This window comes from Apodemus sylvaticus, chromosome 1 (genome assembly GCF_947179515.1).
Source record: "Apodemus sylvaticus chromosome 1, mApoSyl1.1, whole genome shotgun sequence".
Lineage (NCBI taxonomy): Eukaryota > Metazoa > Chordata > Mammalia > Rodentia > Muridae > Apodemus > Apodemus sylvaticus.
Genome location: NC_067472.1, coordinates 52,021,993 through 52,043,650, shown reverse-complemented (window position 1 = coordinate 52,043,650; position 21,658 = coordinate 52,021,993). Strand labels below are relative to the sequence as shown.

Here is a 21,658-nt window from a genome sequence, read left to right as displayed (position 1 = left end):
TTAAAATGACCATTTTGCCAAAACCAATATACAGATTCAATGCAATACCCATCAAAATCCCAACTCACTTCTTCATATAGTTAGAAAGAGCAAAGAGCAATTCTCAAATTCATCTGGAATAACAAAAAACCAAGGATAGCTAAAACTGTTCTCGACAACAAAAGAAATTCTGGGGGAATCAGTATCCCTGACCTCAATCAATACTTCAGAGCAATAATGTTAAAAACTGCATGGTATTGGTACGGTGACAGGCAGGTGGATCAATGGAATAGGATTGAAGATCCAGAAATGAACACACACACCTATGGCTACCTGATCCTTGGCAAAGGGGCTGAAAACATCCAGTGGAAAAAAGATAGCCTCTTCAACAAATGGTGCTGGTTCAACTGGATGTCAGCATGTAGAAGAATTCGAATTGATCCACCCTTATCTCCTTGTACTAAGCTCAACTCCAAATGGATCAAGAACCTTTACATAAAGCCAGATACTCTGAAGCTAATAGAAAAAAAACTGGGGAAGACCCTTGAGGACATCCGTACAGGGGGAAAGTTCCTGAACAGAACACCAATAGCTTATGGTCTAAGATCAAGAATTGACAAATGGGACCTCATAAAATTACAAAGTTTCTGTAAGGCAAAGGACACCATCAAAAGGACAAATCGGCAACCAACAAATTGGGAAAAGATCTTCACCAACACTACATCCGACAGAGGGCTAATATCCAATATATACAAAGAACTCAAGAAGTTAGACCCCAGAAAACCAAATAACCCTATTAAAAATGGGGTACAGAACTAAACAAAGAATTTTCACCCGAAGAACTTCGGATGGCGGAGAAGCATCTTAAAAAATGCTCAGCATCATTAGTCATTAGGGAAATGCAAATCAAAACAACTTTGAGATTTCACCTTAAACCAGTCAGAATGGCTAAGATTAAAAACTCAGAAGACAGCAGGTGTTGGGGAGGATGTGGAGAAAGAGGAATACTTCTCCACTGCTGGTGGGGTTGCAAATTGCTACAACTACTCTGGAAATCAATCTGGTGGTTCCTCAGAAAACTGGGCAGGTCACTTCCAGAGGATCCTGCTATATCACTCCTGGGCATATACCCAGAGGATTCCCCAGCATGTAATAAGGATACATGGTCCACTATGTTCATAGCAGCCCTATTTATAATAGCCAGAAGCTAGAAAGAACCCAGGTATCCCTCAAGGGAGGAATGGATACAAAAAATGTGGTATATATACACAATGGAGTACTATTCAGCCATTAGAAACAATGAATTCATGAAATTCTTAGACAAGTGGATGGAGCTGAAGAACATCATACTAAGTGAGGTAACCCAGTCTCAAAAGATCAATCATGGTATGCACTAACTAATAAGTGGATATTAGCCTAGAAACTTGGAATACCCAAAACATAATCCACACATCAAATGATGTCCAAGAAGAGTGGAGGAGTGGCCCCTGGTTCTGGAAAGACTCAGTGTAGCAGTATAGGGCAAAACCAGAACAGGGAAGTGGGAAGGGGTGGATGGGGGAATAGGGGGAGGGAAGAGGGCTTATGGGACTTTCAGGGAGTGGGAAGCCATAAAAGGGGAAATCATTTGAAATGTAAATAAAAAATATGTCGAATAAAAAAAAAAGAAAATAAAAGAGTATGTATTGCTCTTTCAATGGGCTGGAGTTCAGTTCCCAGCACTGATATATAGTGGCTCAGAACTTCTTATAAGGGGCAGCTGATACCTCTGGCCTTGAAAGGCACATGCGTGTGTGTGTGTGTGTGTGTGTGTGTGTGTGTGTGTGATTTCAATATATATTGTAATCATTTAGTAAGAAATAAGTTTTTTCAGATCAATTTTTTATTTGATATATATATATATATATATATTTTTTTTTTACATTTCAAATGGTTTCCCCTTTTCTGGTCCCCGACTCCCCGAAAGTCCCATAGGCTCTCTTCGCTCCCCCTGTTCTCCCATCCACCCCTTCCCACTTCCCTGTTCTGGTTTTGCCCTGTACTGCTACACTGAGTCTTTCCAGAACCAGGCCACTCCTCCGTTCTTCTTGCACATCATTTGATGTGTGGATTATGTTTTGGCTATTCCAATTTTCTGGGCTAATATCCACTTATTAGTGAGTGCATACCATGATTAATCTTTTGAGACTGGGTTACCTCACTTAGTATGATGTTCTCCAGCTCCATCCATTTGTCTAAGAATTTCATGAGTTCATTGTTTCTAATGGCTGAATAGTACTCCATTGTGTATATATACCACATTTTTTGCATCCATTCTTCCATTGAGGGATACCTGGGTTCTTTCCAGGTTCTGATTATTATAAATAGGGCTACTATGAACATAATGGAGCACGTACCTTATTACCTGCTGGGGAATACTCTGGGTATATGCCCAGGAGTGGTATAGCAGGATCCTCCAGAAGTGACGTATCCAGTAGAAAGAAATGTTATTTTTTTTCACTTTGTACCCAGGCCGACCTTGAACTCATGGCAATCCTGTTTTAGTCTCTCAAATGCTGGGATTACAGGCCTGCACCATAATGCCTGGTTATGGTTTATTATTCCTTTTGATTGTTGGAGTGTCAAACCCAGGACCTTGTATAGGCTGTCATATTTTCAAAGAATCTCAAATGCTTTTGGAAAGCATAGTGTCTAATATTTAAGCAAAGGAATATTCAAGCAATGCAGAGAAAGACCTTATCCAGCTGTATGACCCTGTCAGCTTCCAGCCCTGTACATGCCTTCTCATTTAACAACAGACGATGAAACACTGTCTGCTCCCTCTATTTGGAGAAGTTCATAAAGTTTGTGGTCATTACAGAATGTGGAATCAGGGAATTTTGCTGCCTTGAACTTTAGGAAATGATTTTCAATGGAAATGAAATGACTCATATTGAAAGTACAACAGGAAAGCTTTTCTTCAGCTTTTTATTAGGATCTACCAAGGCTGAGGCTTCAGGAGGGTCTAGCTGGGCTCTGCACTAGATCTCTTCTTTCTTCTTCTGTATTTCATATCCATTCTGCAACAAATTGCTTTTGACAAGTTGAGTATGCTCTTGTGATTGAGGCAAGAAAAATGTACCCTAAAGAATAAAATTTATTAATAGAGTTTAACACTTTGATTTTGGGGGTAGGGTTTAAAATATTTTCATATATTTCCCTCAATATATAGCTATGCATTATAGTAACAGTTTACATTACTACTTATGCAACTTTATCATAATATACGGTTGCAGCAATATTAGTTCAAGCAAATGCCACTCTCCGTCTCCACATTTGTTGTTTTCTAGTCTCATAGTTGAATCATAATTCATTCAAATTCTAACTTTTTCTCATTCACTGTAGCATTTAGGAGAAATGAATACAGTTAAAAATTATAACACTATGGGCTAAGAGAAAGCAAGGGAAAGATCAGAAAGACATCAACAAAACAGTAAAGTCTTGGTAAAATCACATTAGCAAGGGTTTGGCCATGGAAACTCTCTAAGAAGCCAGATGTCAGTATGTATTTCAAGAACAAGGCTGTATAAACTCTTTTTCTATCCTGTATTTTTTTTTAATCTAGGTCTTGGTTCACTTTTGAAATTTTATGAGCCAACTTCTGGAAACATGTAGTTTCTTGGGGAAGGATTTTTCTGTCTGCTCTGCTGTCCCGTAGGCTACTCTTTAACTCTTACTCTTATTATTAAAGTCACTTTCCATCTGATCTTTTGGGCCTGCCTCATTGCAGCTCAGAGCAGTGGACACAGTGGGTATCACAGAGATATCAGGTACTTACCCCAGGCTTGTTGGAGTAGACTTGCTTCCACCAAAAGATAGAACTGTATACAGCTAGCAAGACCTCCAGCACAGTGAAGAGGAGCATCATCCCCAAAGCACTCTGCAAAGCAGCACAGGCCTGGCTGGGACCTCACACAAAGCCTTTGGGCCCCACTGAGAGGAGGTGGGGGTGGGGTGGGGCAGGGTGGGGCCGGGGTGGGGAGAACAGAAGGAGCAGAGGCAAAGGCTAGATCTTTTTCTCTGCTTTTTCATTTAGTGATCAAACAGAGATGAGAAGCAAGAGTGATTGGCCATCCATCTTTGCTCATTTTTGCAATTTCCTGGTTGTTCTTGCTTCATCCTGTTTTCAGGTGTGGATTCGAATCCACTTACCCTATAGGGTCTTCTGTGGGTTCCTTCAGCATGCAAGTTCATGTCTTTGATTTTGATAAACTCTCAGATAATTATTTTTTCATAGTCTCTCTCCTAACTCATTTCAATTGGAACTCATGTCCAACCTTTCTGAGTAACTTCAGCCTCTGTTCCATTCACATTTTTCAAATTTGATATGATTTAATGATATATTTCTTCAAATTCATTAGAAATGCTTTACACTGCAGTTTTCAGTTTCAAAGATAATTTTTCTACTTATAGTTCCTGTTTATCAAGTCCTCCTGTCCTTTTGGTCTTACTGTCCTATTGTCGAGTTTTGGTCTTGTCTTAGTCAGGGTTTCTGTTACTGTTATAAAATACCATGACCAAAAGCAACTTGAAGAGGAAAGGGTTTCTTTTAGCATATACTTCTAGGTAATAGACCACTGCTGAGGGAAGCCAAGGCAAGAACTCAAGGCTAGAGCATGGAGGAAGGAACTGAAGGCCATGGAGGAACATTGCTTACTAGCTTGCTCCGCCTGCTTTCTTATAAGCACTCAAGCCTGCCAGACACAGTGAGCTGGACCCTCCCACATTAATCATCAATCAAGCAAATGAACCACAGCTTCCCGACAGGACAATTTGATGGGTCCATTTTCTCAGCTGAAGTTTCCTTTTCCCAGATGACTAGCTTGTGTCAAGTTGATATAAAACTAGCCAGAACAGGTTCCAATTATGTTAGTTAATTAATTAACTATTAACTAATCGATTAATTAATTAACATGTATAAGAATATTCTTTTATTATGTCCTTGTTCAAAAGAGTACATGATTTCTACTTAGGCTAGTAACTTGCATCTTTGCTCTACCTGTTGCTGCTGCTTTCAGGTTCGAGTTCATATTACTCATATTTTTATCATTATATAGTTTAAGTACAAATATGGTGGCAATTGTGTTAGTATATTTCTTTAATATGTGAGAATCTTGTGAGTGGAACTGATTGGTATGTCCCTAGACAACTGTTTTAAGTTTGATTTTGTAAGGACCTCAGGAGTTTCAGATACAGAGATACAGAGCAATTTTAAAATCTCATTATAGAAGCACCCCTAGAGTCTACGGACATGTGAGTTGAGATGTGCTAGCTGATTGAATGGATTTGTGAAACTTCCTGGGATATTGAGTACCATTTCTTTCTCCTATTGATACAAGTGAAATGAATTTCTAATCTGTTATTAACAGTAAACTCTTACCCTGGGCATCCTAGTCTCTATCACCTATCTCTGTGCAGATTCTGCTAATTTTCTGGTTTGATGATTTGTCTTTAGAATCCTTGTTAGCTTCTGCAACCTACACCATCTTTATGTCTTCCTTCCTCCAGCTTCTTTTTATTTTTTCAGTCTTATACACACGCACACACAGAGTTATGTTTGTTCAGGTTAATGCTGTATTTATTAAAAATTAGCATTCCTTTGAGGTTGACTTATTCTTCCATGTTGCAACTTTTCTGATGCTAAGGAAGTTCTTTTTGGCTTTACCTATATGAGAATAGGAGACTATTTGATGTACTGAAGTTAATATTAATTATAACAGTCCCTGGGAGGGCTTTTCACATATTGATCTATCCTGTCTGTTGTGCAATGTGATCTATCCTGTCTGTTGTGCAGTGTGATCTATCCTGTCTGTCATGCAGTGTGATCTATCCTGTCTGTTGTGCAATGTGATCTATCCTGTCTGTTGTGCAGTGTGATCTATCCTGTCTGTTCTGCAGTGTGATCTATCCTGTCTGTCATGCAGTGTGATCTATCCTGTCTGTTGTGCAATGTGATCTATCCTGTCTGTTCTGCAGTGTGATCTATCCTGTCTGTCATGCAGTGTGATCTATCCTGTCTGTCGTGCAGTGATCTATCCTGTCTGTTGTGCAGTGTGATCTATCCTGTCTGTCGTGCAGGGTGAGCTCCTGGGCTTTGCCTGATCACTTCTTTTTTATTTTTTATTTGATATATTTTTTATTTACATTTCAAATGGTTTCCCCTTTTCTGGCTTCCCACTTCCCGAAAGTCCCATAAGCCCTCTTCCCTCCTCCTATCCCCCCATCCACCCCTTCCCACTCCCCTGTTCTGGTATTGCCCTATACTGCTACACTGAGTCTTTCCATAACCAGGGTCCACTCCTCCGTCCTTGGACATCATTTGATGTGTGGATTATGTTTTGGGTATTCCAGTTTTCTCGGCTAATATCCTCTAACCAGATGAGTTTCTGTTCTCTTTCATTTCCTTTAGCTCTCAGATCTGATCTACGTTTAGAAAATAGGCTAAGCCAGGCTTGTCACTAACACTAGGCTGTCAAATTTGTGCTAAGTAACTTCTGCCCCAAAGCACTGATGCTTCACAGGAGTCATATCTACTGGGTGGTTGCCTCCAATTCCCCATTCCTCTTTGCCAGCCCTAGGCGATGTGCACTTAGGAAATTAAGCACTTTGTATCCGTTCCAAGTCTCAGGGTACCTGTGATTAGAAGGTAAGCATCTCTAATCATCTAATCTCTAATTTCAGCTCCAGGCAAGGACTCGAATGAGCTTCTCATTTCCCAATACAAATAGCAACAAACAGCATTGCTTGCTGTGATTTAAAACATTCTATTGTATTTTCTTCCTCTCTTCACAGTTCCCCTTTCTGCTGTGGTTCATGCACCTCCCCCACACTGAATCTGCTAGCTTTCTGTCATATTTGTTTACTGTTTTTCTTCCTGTCTGCCCTTGACAGTCAGGCCAGCATGACCAGAGACTGCTGAAAAAGCTGTAACTATCCAAGTGTGTGTGTGTGTGTGTGTGTGTGTGTGTGTGTGTGTGTGTATGGACAATGGAGTTTTACATGATAAGATGTTCAGTCTGGAACTACTTACTATAGCACTGACATAAGCCAGGTGACAGTTCTTGTCTTCATTCTTCCAATGGTGGGATTTCAAATAAGACAACAAGGACAGGATTTTCTTTTCTGAGTTACAGTGTGGAAAGGTGGTGCCCAGGGCTATCAGGCAATAGGTGAAGAGGCCGAGGCCAATCACAGCAACAATAGAGCTTGCTACATTGGAGGCCAGGCTGCTCAGTGCCTGGAAGAGAGATTCTGTGTTGGGTTCTCATCACAGGCTTGGTACAGGGTTCTCTTTCCCTCTGTCCTTTCTACTGCAATGGCTCTTCCTTGGGGTTGTTTCTAATATAACCAGGCAGTCTATAACTAGATAGGAAATATGTGGCAAATGGGACAATGAGAACAGCTCCCCAAAGCCTAGTTTCCTAACTCTCCATGACACTGAACACTGATCCAGGATCCTCAGCCTGTTGCCAATATCTCCACTGACTCCCCCAGTGTTCTTAAAACTGTTCTTGGGCTGGAAAGATGGCTCAATGGTTAAGTGTCAATTGCTCTTCCAAAGGTCATGAGTTCAAATCCCAGCAACCACATGGTGGCTTACAACCATCTGTAATGAGATCTGATGCCCTCTTCTGAGCTGTCTGAAGACAGCTACAGTGTACTTACATATAATAAATAAATAAATAAATAAATAAATAAATAAATAAATAAATCTTTTAAAAAAAATAAAAGAACTGTTTTTATTTTGAAGACCTCTTAAAATATGACCTTTGGCATACTCTGGAGAACCTAGACTAAAGTTTTATCTAACGTAAAGAAGCAGCTTTTGAGAATAGTGGAAGCAAACTGTAGAAGATGGATACCTCAGAGGGTGATCAGGCATAAGAGAAGATAACCTGTACTTTCATTTGACAAGCAATTAAGAAAGATGAACTTTCTATTTCCCTCCGGGAAAGGGCCAGAAGTACTGGTGTGTGGGCTTAGTCTCTGTAGTTCTTGCCATGCTCAGTCTCCAAAAAGTATAATGAATGAATCATAGTCTTTAAAACACAGGAAAAAGCAGCTAAAACTGTCGCTCCTGTGGGTACTTTGTGCACATACCCACAAGGTGAAAAAGCCACATCCTAACTTCAGAAGATACAGGGTCTGGCTAGCTATGGCTGAGAGCACACAGGTGGCTTAGGAATTGACACTTGTTCCTGATAACTGAAGCTACAGTATAAACCCAGGAGTTATGGGGTGGTTTGAAGAATTCTCAGCATTTGGATGGGGCCATAATTCTGGGCTTGGTATCAGGAAATGTAGACTCCTATCTCAGCTGTTACTAATCTCTGTGCACTTGAACAAGCATGCTCTTTCCTACTCTGTACTTCCATTTTTCTCCTATCACATATGGAAAATGAGCATCCATCACTTTATAAGTTACTTCCCAAGAGTGTCAGTGGGCTAGTGGAAGATTAAGATGCTCCCTAACCTGTTCTGAGCTTGATTTCCCTAAACAGTACAATGGAAGATCGAAACTAGGAGACTTAACTATGAGGTTCTAACTATCCCAACAACTGGAGTTTGATGGTTTTCATACTTACAAAGGGTTTGGTTGAGATTTTCTCAGAGACAATGGAGAGAATTCCAGCAATGGCAAACTGTTCAGGAGAGAGATAAAAGAATGAGAGCTGTTCTAAGCTGCTTTCAAATCACTCCCCAAAAGTGATGGGAAGCTTTCAGGGAAACAACCCTGCAGGAATGATGTGCCCATATTGCTAGGGATGCTTCATTTCTGCTTTGGATGCTTAGACAGACTTTGTAGAATATCATCTACCAGGGGTCCAAGCTTATTGTATAATCAGCCTCTCACTCTGGACCCAACAAGTGATGCTCTGAAATGGCTAGAATCCAACAGCCTCTTCAAAGCCTCAAGGTTTATGTTACTGGAAAGCAGCAGCTACTGCAGAGCAAATGCAACAAATGCCTGGCAAATGCTACCAAATTGTGAAATTGAAAGAGGAGCTTGAGGCATATCCATGATTTAAGACTTGAGACAGTATAGAGACAAGGAAGCCAACAGAAGCACCCAAGAAAGAAAGCACCTCCTGTGGCAAGAGACAGAAAAATATGGCATTGAAGCTATGGGTGTAGGCTACCTGAGTATTACCAAGAGTTTAGGAAATAAGGAGGAAAGGATCCAACAAGGAATCTTTATTATAAGCACTGAGAAGCCAGCACTTGCTTCCAGTGGAACTAGGGGCCAGCAAGCAGAGGGATGACAGTGTGGGAAAGCTAAGCCATTGATTATGCCTGAGGTTTGAATATTGAGTACTAACAATTAGAACCAGGAAAGAATTAGCAGAAGTTTCATTAAGAAATGTGGACGCTACCATCACTGGTGAGACAGTAAGGTAAAAAACAAACTGTACTTTGAAGACAGGAACAGAGCTTTGTACACACTGTGCAGGTTATGCCCACACAGGGACTTTGGTCACTAAAAACCTTTTGTATACTTTATCTTCTCAGATAAATTTTCCTCTTTTCCTCATTTCTTCAAGGTTTTCTATTTGAAAGAATTGTTCATTGGTAAGATGCATACATTGGGCCTAGCAACTCTAAAAATAAGATCCAGTAGGGTCTTTGTCCATGAGCCATTGTATGACAAGATGCCCAAGAGCTCCACAGATGTTAGGGTTACACATAAGCAGAAGAATGCTTCTGTTTCCCATGAATCTTGTCATTACTGAGATAAATGTCTGCAGATCTGTGGCACCTGTCAGGGGTCCAAGCTTATTGTATAATCAGCCTCTCTTGTATAATCTGGACCCAACAAGTGATGCTCTGAAATGGCTAGAATCCAACAGCCTCTTCAAAGCCTCAAAGATGGCTATGAGAAATTATCCTCTGGTCTAAGAGGATGTAGTATCAGATAGGAAAGGTGCTGATGTGCCCAGTGTATTGTCTTCTCCTTCTACCTTCTGTCCTAATTAGACCCCCCTGAAGTGCTGACTTTTGAATGGGAGATACAGGACATAGGCAATAACATAGGCAATAGGATGTTGAGTTGGCTTCTTCCTGCTTCCTTTCCTCTTGAAGATAAGTTTTTCTGTGACTGAGTGCCTAGAGGGGTATTTAGAAAGCATACATTTTTTTTTCCAGACAGCATTTTACTTACACTGAAGGATCCAATAAACAGGTACCCAGACATCAAAGTGGTGGAGGCTTCTGGGTTGAAGTAGGAAGAGTAGGAAGCTGACACCAAAATGCCCCCCAAGCTTGCAATCATCAGGGCACATAGTAGCTGGATGGTCTGCAACACACAAGGCACACAGGGACTTCTAGACCATGATTTAAATAGATGCAAAGGATTATTTGAAAACACAGGGACTTACAAAGGAATTTAAAATACATTAATTCCTATATTAAAGGGGGGGAACCCTCACAAGGAACAAATAAGACTATTCTAAGAGAAAATTTCAAAATTTACCTCTTTTATTTTGTGGAAGTCTCATTAAACTCAGGAAGTGATTATGTGAATGTATAATTTTGAAAAATCTACTTCACAAAACATTTCCTTTTGGAAAAGTCATTAGGAAAAGTCGTCCAGACTAGAGCCCAGTTAGGTGAGTATAGAGAAGGAACATCCTGTGGGAATCTCAGGGCAGGCCTCGGCTTCCACTGAGAGCCGTTGAGCATCACATTTCTGGTGCTGTCACTTATCCTTTTTGTCACTGGATTTTAAGAATCATTGTGATTTTTATGGTGGCAGTTTTCAAAGTAGTTTACATTTGTTTAAGGGTGTCTACATTCTGAGCAGTGTTCATCACATCTTTGTAACAGAAGAGAAACACAAGGGAGTTGAATTGTACCAACTTGCGCAAATGCCAAAACTGGAATGTTGTTTGACCTTTCCTGTTTGAAAGAGAATTCATACTTTTGTTCACTTCTGAATATATATTATAATTAATGCACAGGCAAAATTACCCCAATGAAGATAACTCATCTATTACCACAATTCCTCATTGAGTACCCATGTACCAAGAGGCAGGCAGGAAGCAAATGAAAGTTACTCTGGTAGATTCCACTATCTTACGTGTTCCATGTAAAATCAAGTTCCGTGGCAACTGGGATAAAGTATTATCAGAACATGTAATCAAGGATGGGTCCATCAAGGATAGAGATTTGTGATTAAGTTGATGGGAGATGTTGGAACAGCAAAGATCCAGAAGAGAACTCATATGAATATAGCCATCTAATATTTTACAAAGTGTCCCCAACAAATGGTTCTGGGGAAATCCACATGTCAAAGAATGAAGCAAGATCCCCATCTCTCACCTGTACAAAAGTAATTCAAAATAGGTCAGATTCACTAAGGTAAGGTCTGAGGCTTAGGAACTTATAGAGCCAAACACCAGGAAAACTTCAAGATGCAAGGATTTCATGAAAAGAAGCCCAATAACTCAGATAACAATGGGAAGAGTTGTCAGCATTGCATGTGATGAAAAAAATCTCTAGAAGTGAAAACAAACATGAGAGTGAAGTGACAGTCTGAAAAATCAAAGAAAGCCATTGATGCCTATATATCCTATGAGGAACCTCAAAGCTTAAACACTAAGAAAACCAAATCAACCAGTAAGTAGGCTAGAGAAGGTAATAAACAGTTCAAAAGAAGAAATATATACAACCAACAAACATTAAAAAAAATCATTCAACATCCTAATATCTAATTAGGGTAATGTAAATAAAAACTGATTTCACATTCCTTTTTATCCCAGTCAGACTGGTTATTATCCAGAAAACAAATGACAACAGATCTGTTGAGGATGCAAGAAAAGAGGAACTATCAAATAGGAATGCAAACCAGTGTGGCCACTGTGGAAATCAACACTGGTTCCTCACAAAACCAAAACTTAAGTAGAGCCAGTATATGCTCCAGATGATGATTCTTGGGTTTTTCCTAAGGAAATCAAAGTCAGCATATTGCAGAGAGGCCTACACATCTAAGCTCATTGCTAAACAATAGCCAAGGCATGAAACTATTTAGATGTCTATCAGCTGATAGGTAGAAAAAAGAAATGTGGTTTTTACATACAATGAAATGTTATTAAACAATAATGAAGAAGAAAATAATGCCATTTACAGAGAAATGGGTGGAACTAAGGAACTAAGGAATATAATACTAAGAAAATTAAGACAGGCTCAGAAAGATAAATACTTTATTTCTTCTAATACATAAAATGTATGTTTAAACTCCTGGGAATATACCCAGAAGATGGTCTAAAATGTAACAAGGACACATGCTCCACTATGCTCATAGCAGTCTTATTTATAATTGCCAGAAGCTGGAAAGAATCCAGACGTCCTTCAACAGAGGAATGGATACAGAAATTGTGGTATATATACACAATAGAGTATTATTCAGCTATTAAAAACAACAAATTCATGAAATTCTTAGGCAACTGGATGGGACTATAAAGTGTCATCCTGAGTGAGGTAACCCAATCACAAAGAACACAAATGGTATGCACTCACTGATAAGTGGATAGTAGTCCAAAAGCTCAAAATAAACAAGTTACAATTCACAGACCACAGGAAGATCAAGAAGAAGGAAGGCCAAAGTGGGGGTGCTTTGGTTTTTCTGAGAAAAAAAACCAAAATACTCACAGGAGTAATTATGTAGACAATGTGTGGAGCAGAGACTGAAGGAAAGGCCACTCAGAAACTGTCCAACCTGGGGGTTCATCCTATCAACAGTCACCAAACCCTGACGCTATTATGGATGACAAGAAGTGCATGCAGAAAGGAGCCTGATATGGTTGTCTCTGGAGGAGCTCTGCCAGAGTCTTACAAATTCAGAGGCAGATGCTAGTAGCCAACCATTAGACTGAGTGCGGGGTCCTCAATGGAGGAGTTGGAGGGAGGACTGGAGGAGCTGAAGGGGATTGCAGCCCATAGGATGAACGAGGATGTCAGCCAGCCAGATGCTCCAGGGCTCCCAGGGACTAAGCCATCAACCAAGGGGTACACATGGTTCGAGCCAAAAGAATGGCAGAGGAATGCCTTGTCAGATGTCAGTGGGAGGAGAGGTCCTTGGTCCTATGAAGGCTCAATAGATGCCCTAGCATGGGGAAATGGGGGGGGGGGTAGGTGGGAGTGGGTTAGGTGGAGGGACATCTTCTTGGAGGCAGGGGTTGGGAGGATGGGTTGGGGGTTTTTCAGAAGGGAGGAAAACCAGGAAAGGGTATAACATTTGAAATGTAAATGAAGAATATATTCAATGAAAAAATGTATGCATATATTCATAGAATGTGAGAATGGAAGAGGAAATGGGAGGAGAGAAAGTGGTCCAAAAGGTAGGAGATAAGAGAAAACAATGGAAGAAAAAAGACAAATGTCATGCTTTCTTTCATATACATAATATTTAGCTATGTACTATATGTATGCACACACACACACACACACACACACACACACACACACACACGATAAAAAGGCAGAGGAAAACCAGCAAGAGGGTGGGAAGGAATAAGGAATATAATTAATAGGCCAACATGATTTTATATATATAATTTTATCATCTGTCTGTCTGTCTGTCTGTCTGTCTGTCTGTCTGTCTGTCTATTGGAAGAACTGGTAGTGATATAAGGGCCAAGATCTTGGTATGAAGATAGTGAAATAGTCACCTAGCAGCATAACATGAGTTTCTGAAAGGAGATTCCAGGGGTGAGAAGAAAGATAAAAGACTGATTGATCTCAGAGTCCCAAGAAACAAAAAGACAGTTCTAATTGTCTTTTCAATGATCTGGGGCAAGAATTGCAGAAGGAGTGTTTTCAGAAAGCAATGTGCTGTTGGCTAAACAAAGAAAGGCATTTGAGAAAAGAAAAGGGATAGAGTCCAACAGTTAAGATTTAAGATGTAGAGCATATGCTATTGGTGTTCTGTTCAGAAACTTTCCCCCTGTACCGATGTCCTCAAGGGTCTTCCCCAGTTTCTTTTCTACTAGCTTCAGAGTGTCTGGCTTTATGTGGAGGTCCTTGATCCATTTGGAACTGAGCTTAGTACAAGGAGACAAGGATGGATCAATTCCCATTCTTCTGCATGCTGGCCTCCAGTTGAACCAGCACCATTTGTTGAAAAGGCTATCTTTTTTCCATTGGATGTTTTCAGCCTCTTTGTGGAGGATCAAGTGGCCATAGGTGTGTGGGTTCATTTCTGGATCTTCAATCCTGTTCCATTGATCCACCTGCCTGTCACTGTACCAATACCATGCAGTTTTTAACACTATTGCTCTGTAGTATTGCTTGAGGTCAGGGATACTGGTTCCCCCAGAGAATTTCTTTTGTTGTTGAGAATAGTTTTAGCTATCCTGGGTTTTTTGTTATTCCAGATGAATTTCAGAATTGCTCTTTCTAACTCTGTGAAGAATTGAGTTGGGATTTTGATGGGTATTGCGTTGAATCTGTATATTGCGTTTGGCAAAACGGCTATTTTAACTATATTAATCCTGCTGATCCATGAGCATGGGAGGTTTTTCCATTTTTTGAGGTCTTCTTCCATTTCCTTCTTCAGAGTCTTGAAGTTCTTGTCATACAGATCTTTCACATGTTTGGTCAGAGTCACCCCAAGGTACTTTATACTGTTTGTGGCTATGGGGAAGGGTGTCATTCCCTAATTTCTTTCTCAGCTTGCTTATCCTTTGAGTATAGGAAGGCTACTGATTTGCTTGAGTTGATTTTATAACCTGCCACTTTGCTGAAGTTGTTTATCAGCTGTAGGAGTTCTCTAGTGGAGTTTTTTGGGTCACTTAGGTTGATTATCATATCATCTGCAAATAATGATAGTTTGACTTCTTCCTTTCCAATTTGTATCCCTTTGACCTCCTTATGTTGTCTAATTGCCTGAGCTAGTACCTCAAATACAATATTGATCACCAATAGCGTATGCTCTAAGATCAAGAATTGACAAATGGGACCTCATAAAATTACAAAGTTTCTGTAAGGCAAAGGACACCATCAAAAGAACAAATCGGCAACCAACAAATTGGGAAAAGATCTTCACCAATCCTACATCAGATAGAGGGCTAATATCCAAGATATATAAAGAACTCAAGAAGTTACACTCCAGAAAACCAAATAACCCTATTAAAAAATGGAGTACAGAGTTAAACAAAGAATTTTTCACCTGAAGAACTTTGGATGGCGGAGAAGCATCTTAAAAAATGCTCAACTTCATTAGTCATTAGGGAAATGCAAATCAAAACAACCCTGAGATTTCACCTTAAACCAGCCAGTATGGCTAAGATTAAAAATTCAGGAGACAGCAGGTGTTGGCGAGGATGTGGAGAAAGACGAACACTCCTCCACTGCTGGTGGGGTTGCAAATTGGTACAACCACTCTGGAAATCAGTCTTGCCGTTCCTCAGAAAACTGGGCACCTTACTTCCAGAAGATCCTGCTATACCTCTCCTGGGCATATACCCAGAAGATTCCCCAGCATGTAATAAGGATACATGTTCCACTATGTTCATATCAGCCCTATTTATAATTGCCAGAAGCTGGAAAGAACCCAGGTATCCCTCAACAGAAGAATGGATGCAAAAAATGTGGTATATAAACACAATGGAGTACTATTGAGCCATTAGAAACAATGAATTCATGAAATTCTTAGGCAAATGGATGGAGCTGGAGAAAATCATACTAAGTGAGGTAACCCAGACTCAAAAGATGAATCATGATATGCACTCACTAATAAGTGGATATTAACCTAGAAAACTGGAATACCATCTAGGAAAGACTTTGGTATGCAAGTGAGTTTTCTGGAGATGGCCCACCATTTTACATGGCCTGGGATGGGTGAGCTCTGAGATGTAATGTCCTTAGAAACTTCATCCCAGGATTGCTTCTTGTTGCTGATGTGCCTTTCCTGTCACACTTAGCTTAATGATTCCTGGCCATTACCCCACCCTATTGGGCAAATTTCCTGCAGATCAATATGAAGATGTACTTTCATACAGTAATGTTGTATAGATGAATTGATGGTTTCACAATCTCTGATAATGATTTTATAGAACTCTTAAATTGATACAAATAATTCCAAACCCTCTATAGACTAAAGATACAAATACAGCTCTGTAAACCTTCATGTGTCACAGGCTAATTGCACTAGGATAAGAAAGCAGGCTTGAAATGAATTTGTAATCAAGAAAAAGCTTTCATCATAGGTCAGGTCCAAGGATGAAGCCACAGGTCTGCACTATGATAAAGAAAGGCCATGTGAAAACTATTGCTTTGAATGTATAATAAGCTTATAGAATGAAAAATTGCTTTGAACTCTTAGTATCAACATCTTTCACTAACTCTCCCTTTGTGTAACATTTTATCTATTATTAGGTAATTTCATAAAGAACTTTTGCCTTAGAAGGTATTAGAAGGCCAGAAAGAAATAATAAAGTGTGGCATCTGGGGCTCTGCCCACCCAGCTCTATCAACCAAATGCATGCATGCCCATGTATATGTGTATGTATATGTGTGTATGTGTGTATGCATGTATATATAAATACACACATATATATGCATTTACATATGTCTATAAGCATGTACATACATATGTGTGTAGGTATATGTGTATATATGTAAATATGCATGAATACTTGTGAAATTGTTGAGACAGGTAGTTGTGCTCAAAGTGTGTGTCTGTGTGTCCATGTGTGCTTAAATTCTCCCTCTGTTCCTCCTCTTTTCTCTCTGGCTCACAAAGAGTTAATAACTCCTAGCCTCTCACCTGGCCAGGGAACTCTTGAGCCAGAAAGAAAACAACCCCATTAACTAAGTTTGTTTCTGTTGCTACCAGCAGAGGTTAATTTTCAGAAACCAGCAGCTTTTAGCCACAGAATAGCAAGAGAGAGTTATGTTGTCAGAGACCATCAAGAGTAACAAGGCGCAAGGTCCTCAGGCTCTGACTCTGTGTTCCATCTCAGTATCTGTGATGCAGGGAAGGTTCCCAGCAGGAAGGTTTCTGAAAGTGGGAAGGAGTAGGGATTGAGTCTCAGCAGAAAGTATTCAGAACCCTAGGATGAGTAGGACCCTGCCTATAAGGGATAATGATGTTGATCCTTACATGTCTTACAGGTGCTCATGTATACACAGAGATGAAAGCAGTTTAGATGGTATCATCTCAAAGTGTTTGAAAAACAAAACTTGAGGTGAAAAGACCTAATTTAATAAGACTAAATAATATCACAAATTTAAGTCAGAAATCTCCACTAAAGACAATGATCAGACACTAATTTCTTAATTATGCAGTGATCTGGTGGGAAAACACAAGTGGCTTTAGCTCTTTTAAATGAAAGCCCTAGGAGGACATAGTTTCCCACTCTATTTCACATTCTGGTTTGTTTGTGGAAACAGCCAAAACAAGTCAAGGATGCTTCCGACTCACTATAGGTTTGTGGTGTGGACACATTCTTAGTATGTCTCTCCGGTTCCTTCTAATGAGATGGACTTACTCCAAGAACTGTGGCTTCACTCGGCACACCGATCAGCAGGTCATCTTCCTTTTCATATGTATGCTCAGCTTTCTCTCTTTTGTGGATAATGACATCCTTTGGGAAGCAGTCCCACCCAATGCTCTTGGTGCCAAGCTGTAGACCCATGATGCCAAGAATGCTAGAAGAGACATTGGACTCAGTTAGTCCCAGGGTTTGTCTCACAGACACCCACAGGCACCAGGGTCTGCAGGCAGTGAAGAAAGATGAGTTGGCTTTTTATTTTTTATTTTTATTTTTTATTTTTTTTAGATAAATAAAAAATATTTATTTTTGTATGTTCAGGGTGGGATGACCATGGTCGGGCTTGTTTTACAAACAAAATTGGATCTTAGAGGGAGCATAGGATAGACTGCACTCTATCCATGATGAGCAAGAAACATTCTATTTGGGGAAAATTGCAAACATTTTCAGGAACTCCACAGCTAGGAGATTAGCAATCCAAACAGAATTTGCCTGCAGCAACTGTCTTTACCTCATGCCTGTCCCCCAAGTCTTTACTGTCAGCTCCCTTACTGTACCTCTTGAACCTCTGCTTCCTCTATCATACAATCTATCACATCTCCCGGACATCACACTGAAGCTACCTTTATGCTGTCCGGTCCTCCCTATTCATTTTCTCTCCATTAAATTATTGAGTAAGTGCTTTCTAGTATATAAAAAGTAAACACCTAACCCGGAATGTGTTCTTTGCTTCTTCGACCAGCTTAGTAACTATCAATATAAACGCTTAAGTCACATTGCTTTTTCAGGCACTAGAATATCAAAGGTCTTAATCCTTCAAAGAGTCTTATCTCCTAGATGTTATTAAGTCTATTTCATATATTAGCAATCCAGGACTAATAAGTTCATTTCATTAAATGAACGTTTCAAAAAGCACTTACCTGCTGCATCTCATGTTTAATACACCGTAGCAAATATAATTATTGTTCGTCTATGTTTGCAGAACTTGCAGGTGCATGAGCTATGTCTTCTGGGATGAAGATCTTGCAGTATTTTCCTCTATGTGACATTAATTCTCCTCATCTTGCCTTTTCTGTCTTCCTAATAATATTAACAGCTCCACTCAAGAAATACACAGTGCTCAACGAGGTCAACAGTACCAAAGTGAACCCAGATTCTTGTTACTAGTGGGAAGGTGGGGATGACCCTGCAGTGGAAGCCAAATGCTGGTTGCATCTGAAGCATTAGCTGTCATGTCATGCACCTAGGAATGGCTGTGATCCTGGGCAAGGGTGGTAAAGGTGTCTCTTTCCAAAGCTGCCCCGATATCGGGAAACCTGGATTTCAAACTGATCTTTGTTGCTAAGTCTATCACCACAATCCCCTTCAGGTTTTCATTTCTTTCTTGGATTTTCCAGGTCTCATATCCAAGAACTATGTTGTATGCTTTCTTCCAAGCTCCATGTAAGGAACTGGATGTCAATTTGATGCTCTCCAGCCTGTTAACATCATGTGCATTTATTTACTGTTGGTATTTTTAAATCGACCATTTGTTAAAAGAACATATAACAACAATGTCAACTAAAAAGAAATACAGTTTGCATGATTCAAAATGTTCCTGACTCCTCAACAATTAATATGAAGCTGTCAGTTTCAGTTTCCTTTATGTTCCTTTTCTCCTCTTTTCAGTTCTCTCTTCTTTCTGAATTCTAACATTTTACAAATGGCCATTCCAACCAATTAGAATTCCTATTAATCTTTGACTAATTATAATAGCCTTAAGTATAAAAGGCAAATGTTATATTCTGACATATATCTAAAACATTGATAAACCTCAAAAACAAGATGTCAAATGAAGTCAAAGAAGTCAGATGCTATGTGGTTCTACTTAAGAGGTATCCCGACTACTCAGTTTTATAGAAAAGTAAAATGGTGGGGGAGGGTTGGTGAAGAGCAACTGTTTAGTGGATTCATTCACACACATGAATGAACCTGATGCCACTGAATCGCACACTTCCAGTAGTTAGAATGCTACAGCTATGTAATTAGATTTTTAACTATAATTAAAAGACTAAATGAATGCATTTCATTAAACTGGATTCATATTCATGGTCATTTTGGTTCCTCCTATTTTTTTTATCACTATGAACAACGTTGTAAGAAACACCTGTGCACTTTAGAACACATAGAACTTATGCTTACTTTATATATTCAATTATCTATTTACAATAGCATATAGAGACGTATTTACTGAATTTAAGCTATTCTTAAATTTGGATACATATGGCTATTTTGGGTGGAACTCTATATAATGAAGTTTCTTACATTTTATAGTATGTCTGGCAACTGACAGCATCATAGCCAAATCCAACTATACTTTGTCCTTCCACATGGGAATGACCCTCAGTTTTCAAAAAGGGTCCCCAAATTTCTACTATTCTGGTAAACACTTCTGTACACAATGCTTTCCTGTGTTGCAATGTTAGTTTAGAACCATAGTTTCCAAATTCAACATTTTCTCAAATCCCAGTCTTCCTTGAGAACATATTTTGTACGTGGAAACAGTGGGGAAATTAAAGGAACTGTAGAAGGTCATCACTTCAAATCTCCACTGATCCCAAAGGTGCTTTCCTTTTTAACAAGTAAGTAAACTGAGGCTCCAAATGGACATGTGATTCACCAAGTTATGCAAGTGGTCAACAGAAAAGACAGGATGGGAATCCATTTCCCAGACTGTCTATTTAGAGCACAATCTCTCCCAGTGGTTCGATTCCACCCCAAAGTTCCTACCTGTCCTCACAGCCCTGTCCTGTGTGTTGTAGCTTCTGGGCCGGTGCACTCTGCTCCTGGGAGAACTAAGACTCAACCTCTCACCAGCTGTTTCCTCCAGAAGTTTCACTGTCTGTCTTCAACACTCAGGCATTTTATGTGCTTTTCCCGGAAGTATTCATGGTTACATAGGATGTGAACTTGCAGTAATTACAAGTAGTTGGAAAATGAGAAACTGCTCTGCTTCCCTTTTCTGAAGTTTGAGGTTTAGAAAAAATAACACAAAATAAAATGATCTCAGGAAACAGAAACAGATGTGGTCAAGTCAGGAATGATTCCTTGCATTTCTATACAGTTGCATTAAGTCTGTCCCCTTCTGAATGAGAGACATTAGAATGCACCATCTGACTGTTACAGAATTAATGAGAAAGGAAGTAAGGAATTTATGAAAATTAGAGTTAATTGGATTTGAGAACATTTGGATTTGAGAGAACTTATTGATATGGAGACAATCTCCAGCTGATTGGAAATCACTTTTAAAAAGTAAACCTCAATAGCTGCTCCCAAGGAAATATTTGTTTCTTCCAATGGAGTCTTACTGAATACACAAACCACACTTAAGGCAGCAGGTGGCCAACACAAAACGAAGTCAGTGGTATTTTTGGAAATGTTTATCTCATAATGCTTTGCTTGGTCACTGTTTTTTAAACCTTCCTTGTACTTTGCTTGTCCTTGTGGCATCTGATTTTGTAGTTTGATGGGGTTTGTTTGTGTCTATCTCTGTATGTGTATGTGTTTCCTGTGATTTTCCCTTTTATTTACTCTATTTTTCTGTTTGCTTTGCTTTATTCTGGTTTGTTTGTTTGTTTACTGGCCTGTTTGTTTTCTAAAGAGAGAAAGACAAAGAGTTGGAAGGGTGGGAAGGTGGAGACTATCTGAGAGGAGGAGAAGAGAAGAAACAGTGATCAGAGTATACCTTAGAAAAGCAAATTTTTATTTTTAATAAAATAATATTTTTAATAAAAATGAAGTATGTTCAAAATATCTCCAAAATAAGTTTAAAAAAAAACCAAGCAGAAATCCAACCCACACCTATTGCATAAGTCTAAAAGAGTATGGCCTATAAAATGAGAGAAAGAAGCAGAAGAGAGATACTATAGAGATAAAGAGAAAGATGGAGATTCCAATGCCATGGAAGATGTTCATACACTACCTGTGTACTTGAGGCTAAAACTGTTGTTATAAATTAGCATGGCCCCAAGAAAACCACCATTGGTCAGGCTTTATGTGTGCTGTAAGCATGAGTTTGTTGCAAACCTAAGCATAAATTAATTTTGATTTGTTTGTTTTGTTTAGTTTTAATTCCATGTGGTAGCACCCACCATCCTTTATCTGTACTC

At 39.4% G+C, this 21,658-nt stretch overlaps 1 protein-coding gene across 3 annotated transcripts; it reads right to left on the bottom strand.

Moving 5' to 3' along the window:
* Positions 1 to 2,930: 2,930 nt before the first annotated feature.
* On the bottom strand, positions 2,931 to 20,434 carry Ms4a7 (membrane spanning 4-domains A7). Of its 3 annotated transcripts, none has more exons than XM_052172971.1 (7): positions 20,280 to 20,434; positions 17,508 to 17,667; positions 10,178 to 10,312; positions 8,604 to 8,660; positions 7,049 to 7,255; positions 3,797 to 3,898; positions 2,931 to 3,101 (listed from the first exon to the last, which is right to left on the bottom strand). In XM_052172971.1, the coding sequence occupies exons 2-7, from the start codon at positions 17,652 to 17,654 to the stop codon at positions 3,000 to 3,002; spliced, it is 750 nt and encodes a 249-aa protein (XP_052028931.1). In that variant the 5' UTR covers positions 17,655 to 17,667; positions 20,280 to 20,434; the 3' UTR covers positions 2,931 to 2,999. The 3 variants fall into 3 exon arrangements, with proteins under 3 accessions (XP_052028931.1, XP_052028923.1, XP_052028937.1); XM_052172963.1 differs by lacking the exon at positions 20,280 to 20,434 and adding an exon at positions 18,431 to 18,574; XM_052172977.1 differs by lacking the exon at positions 20,280 to 20,434 and having other exon boundaries at positions 17,441 to 17,522.
* Positions 20,435 to 21,658: the final 1,224 nt, after the last annotated feature.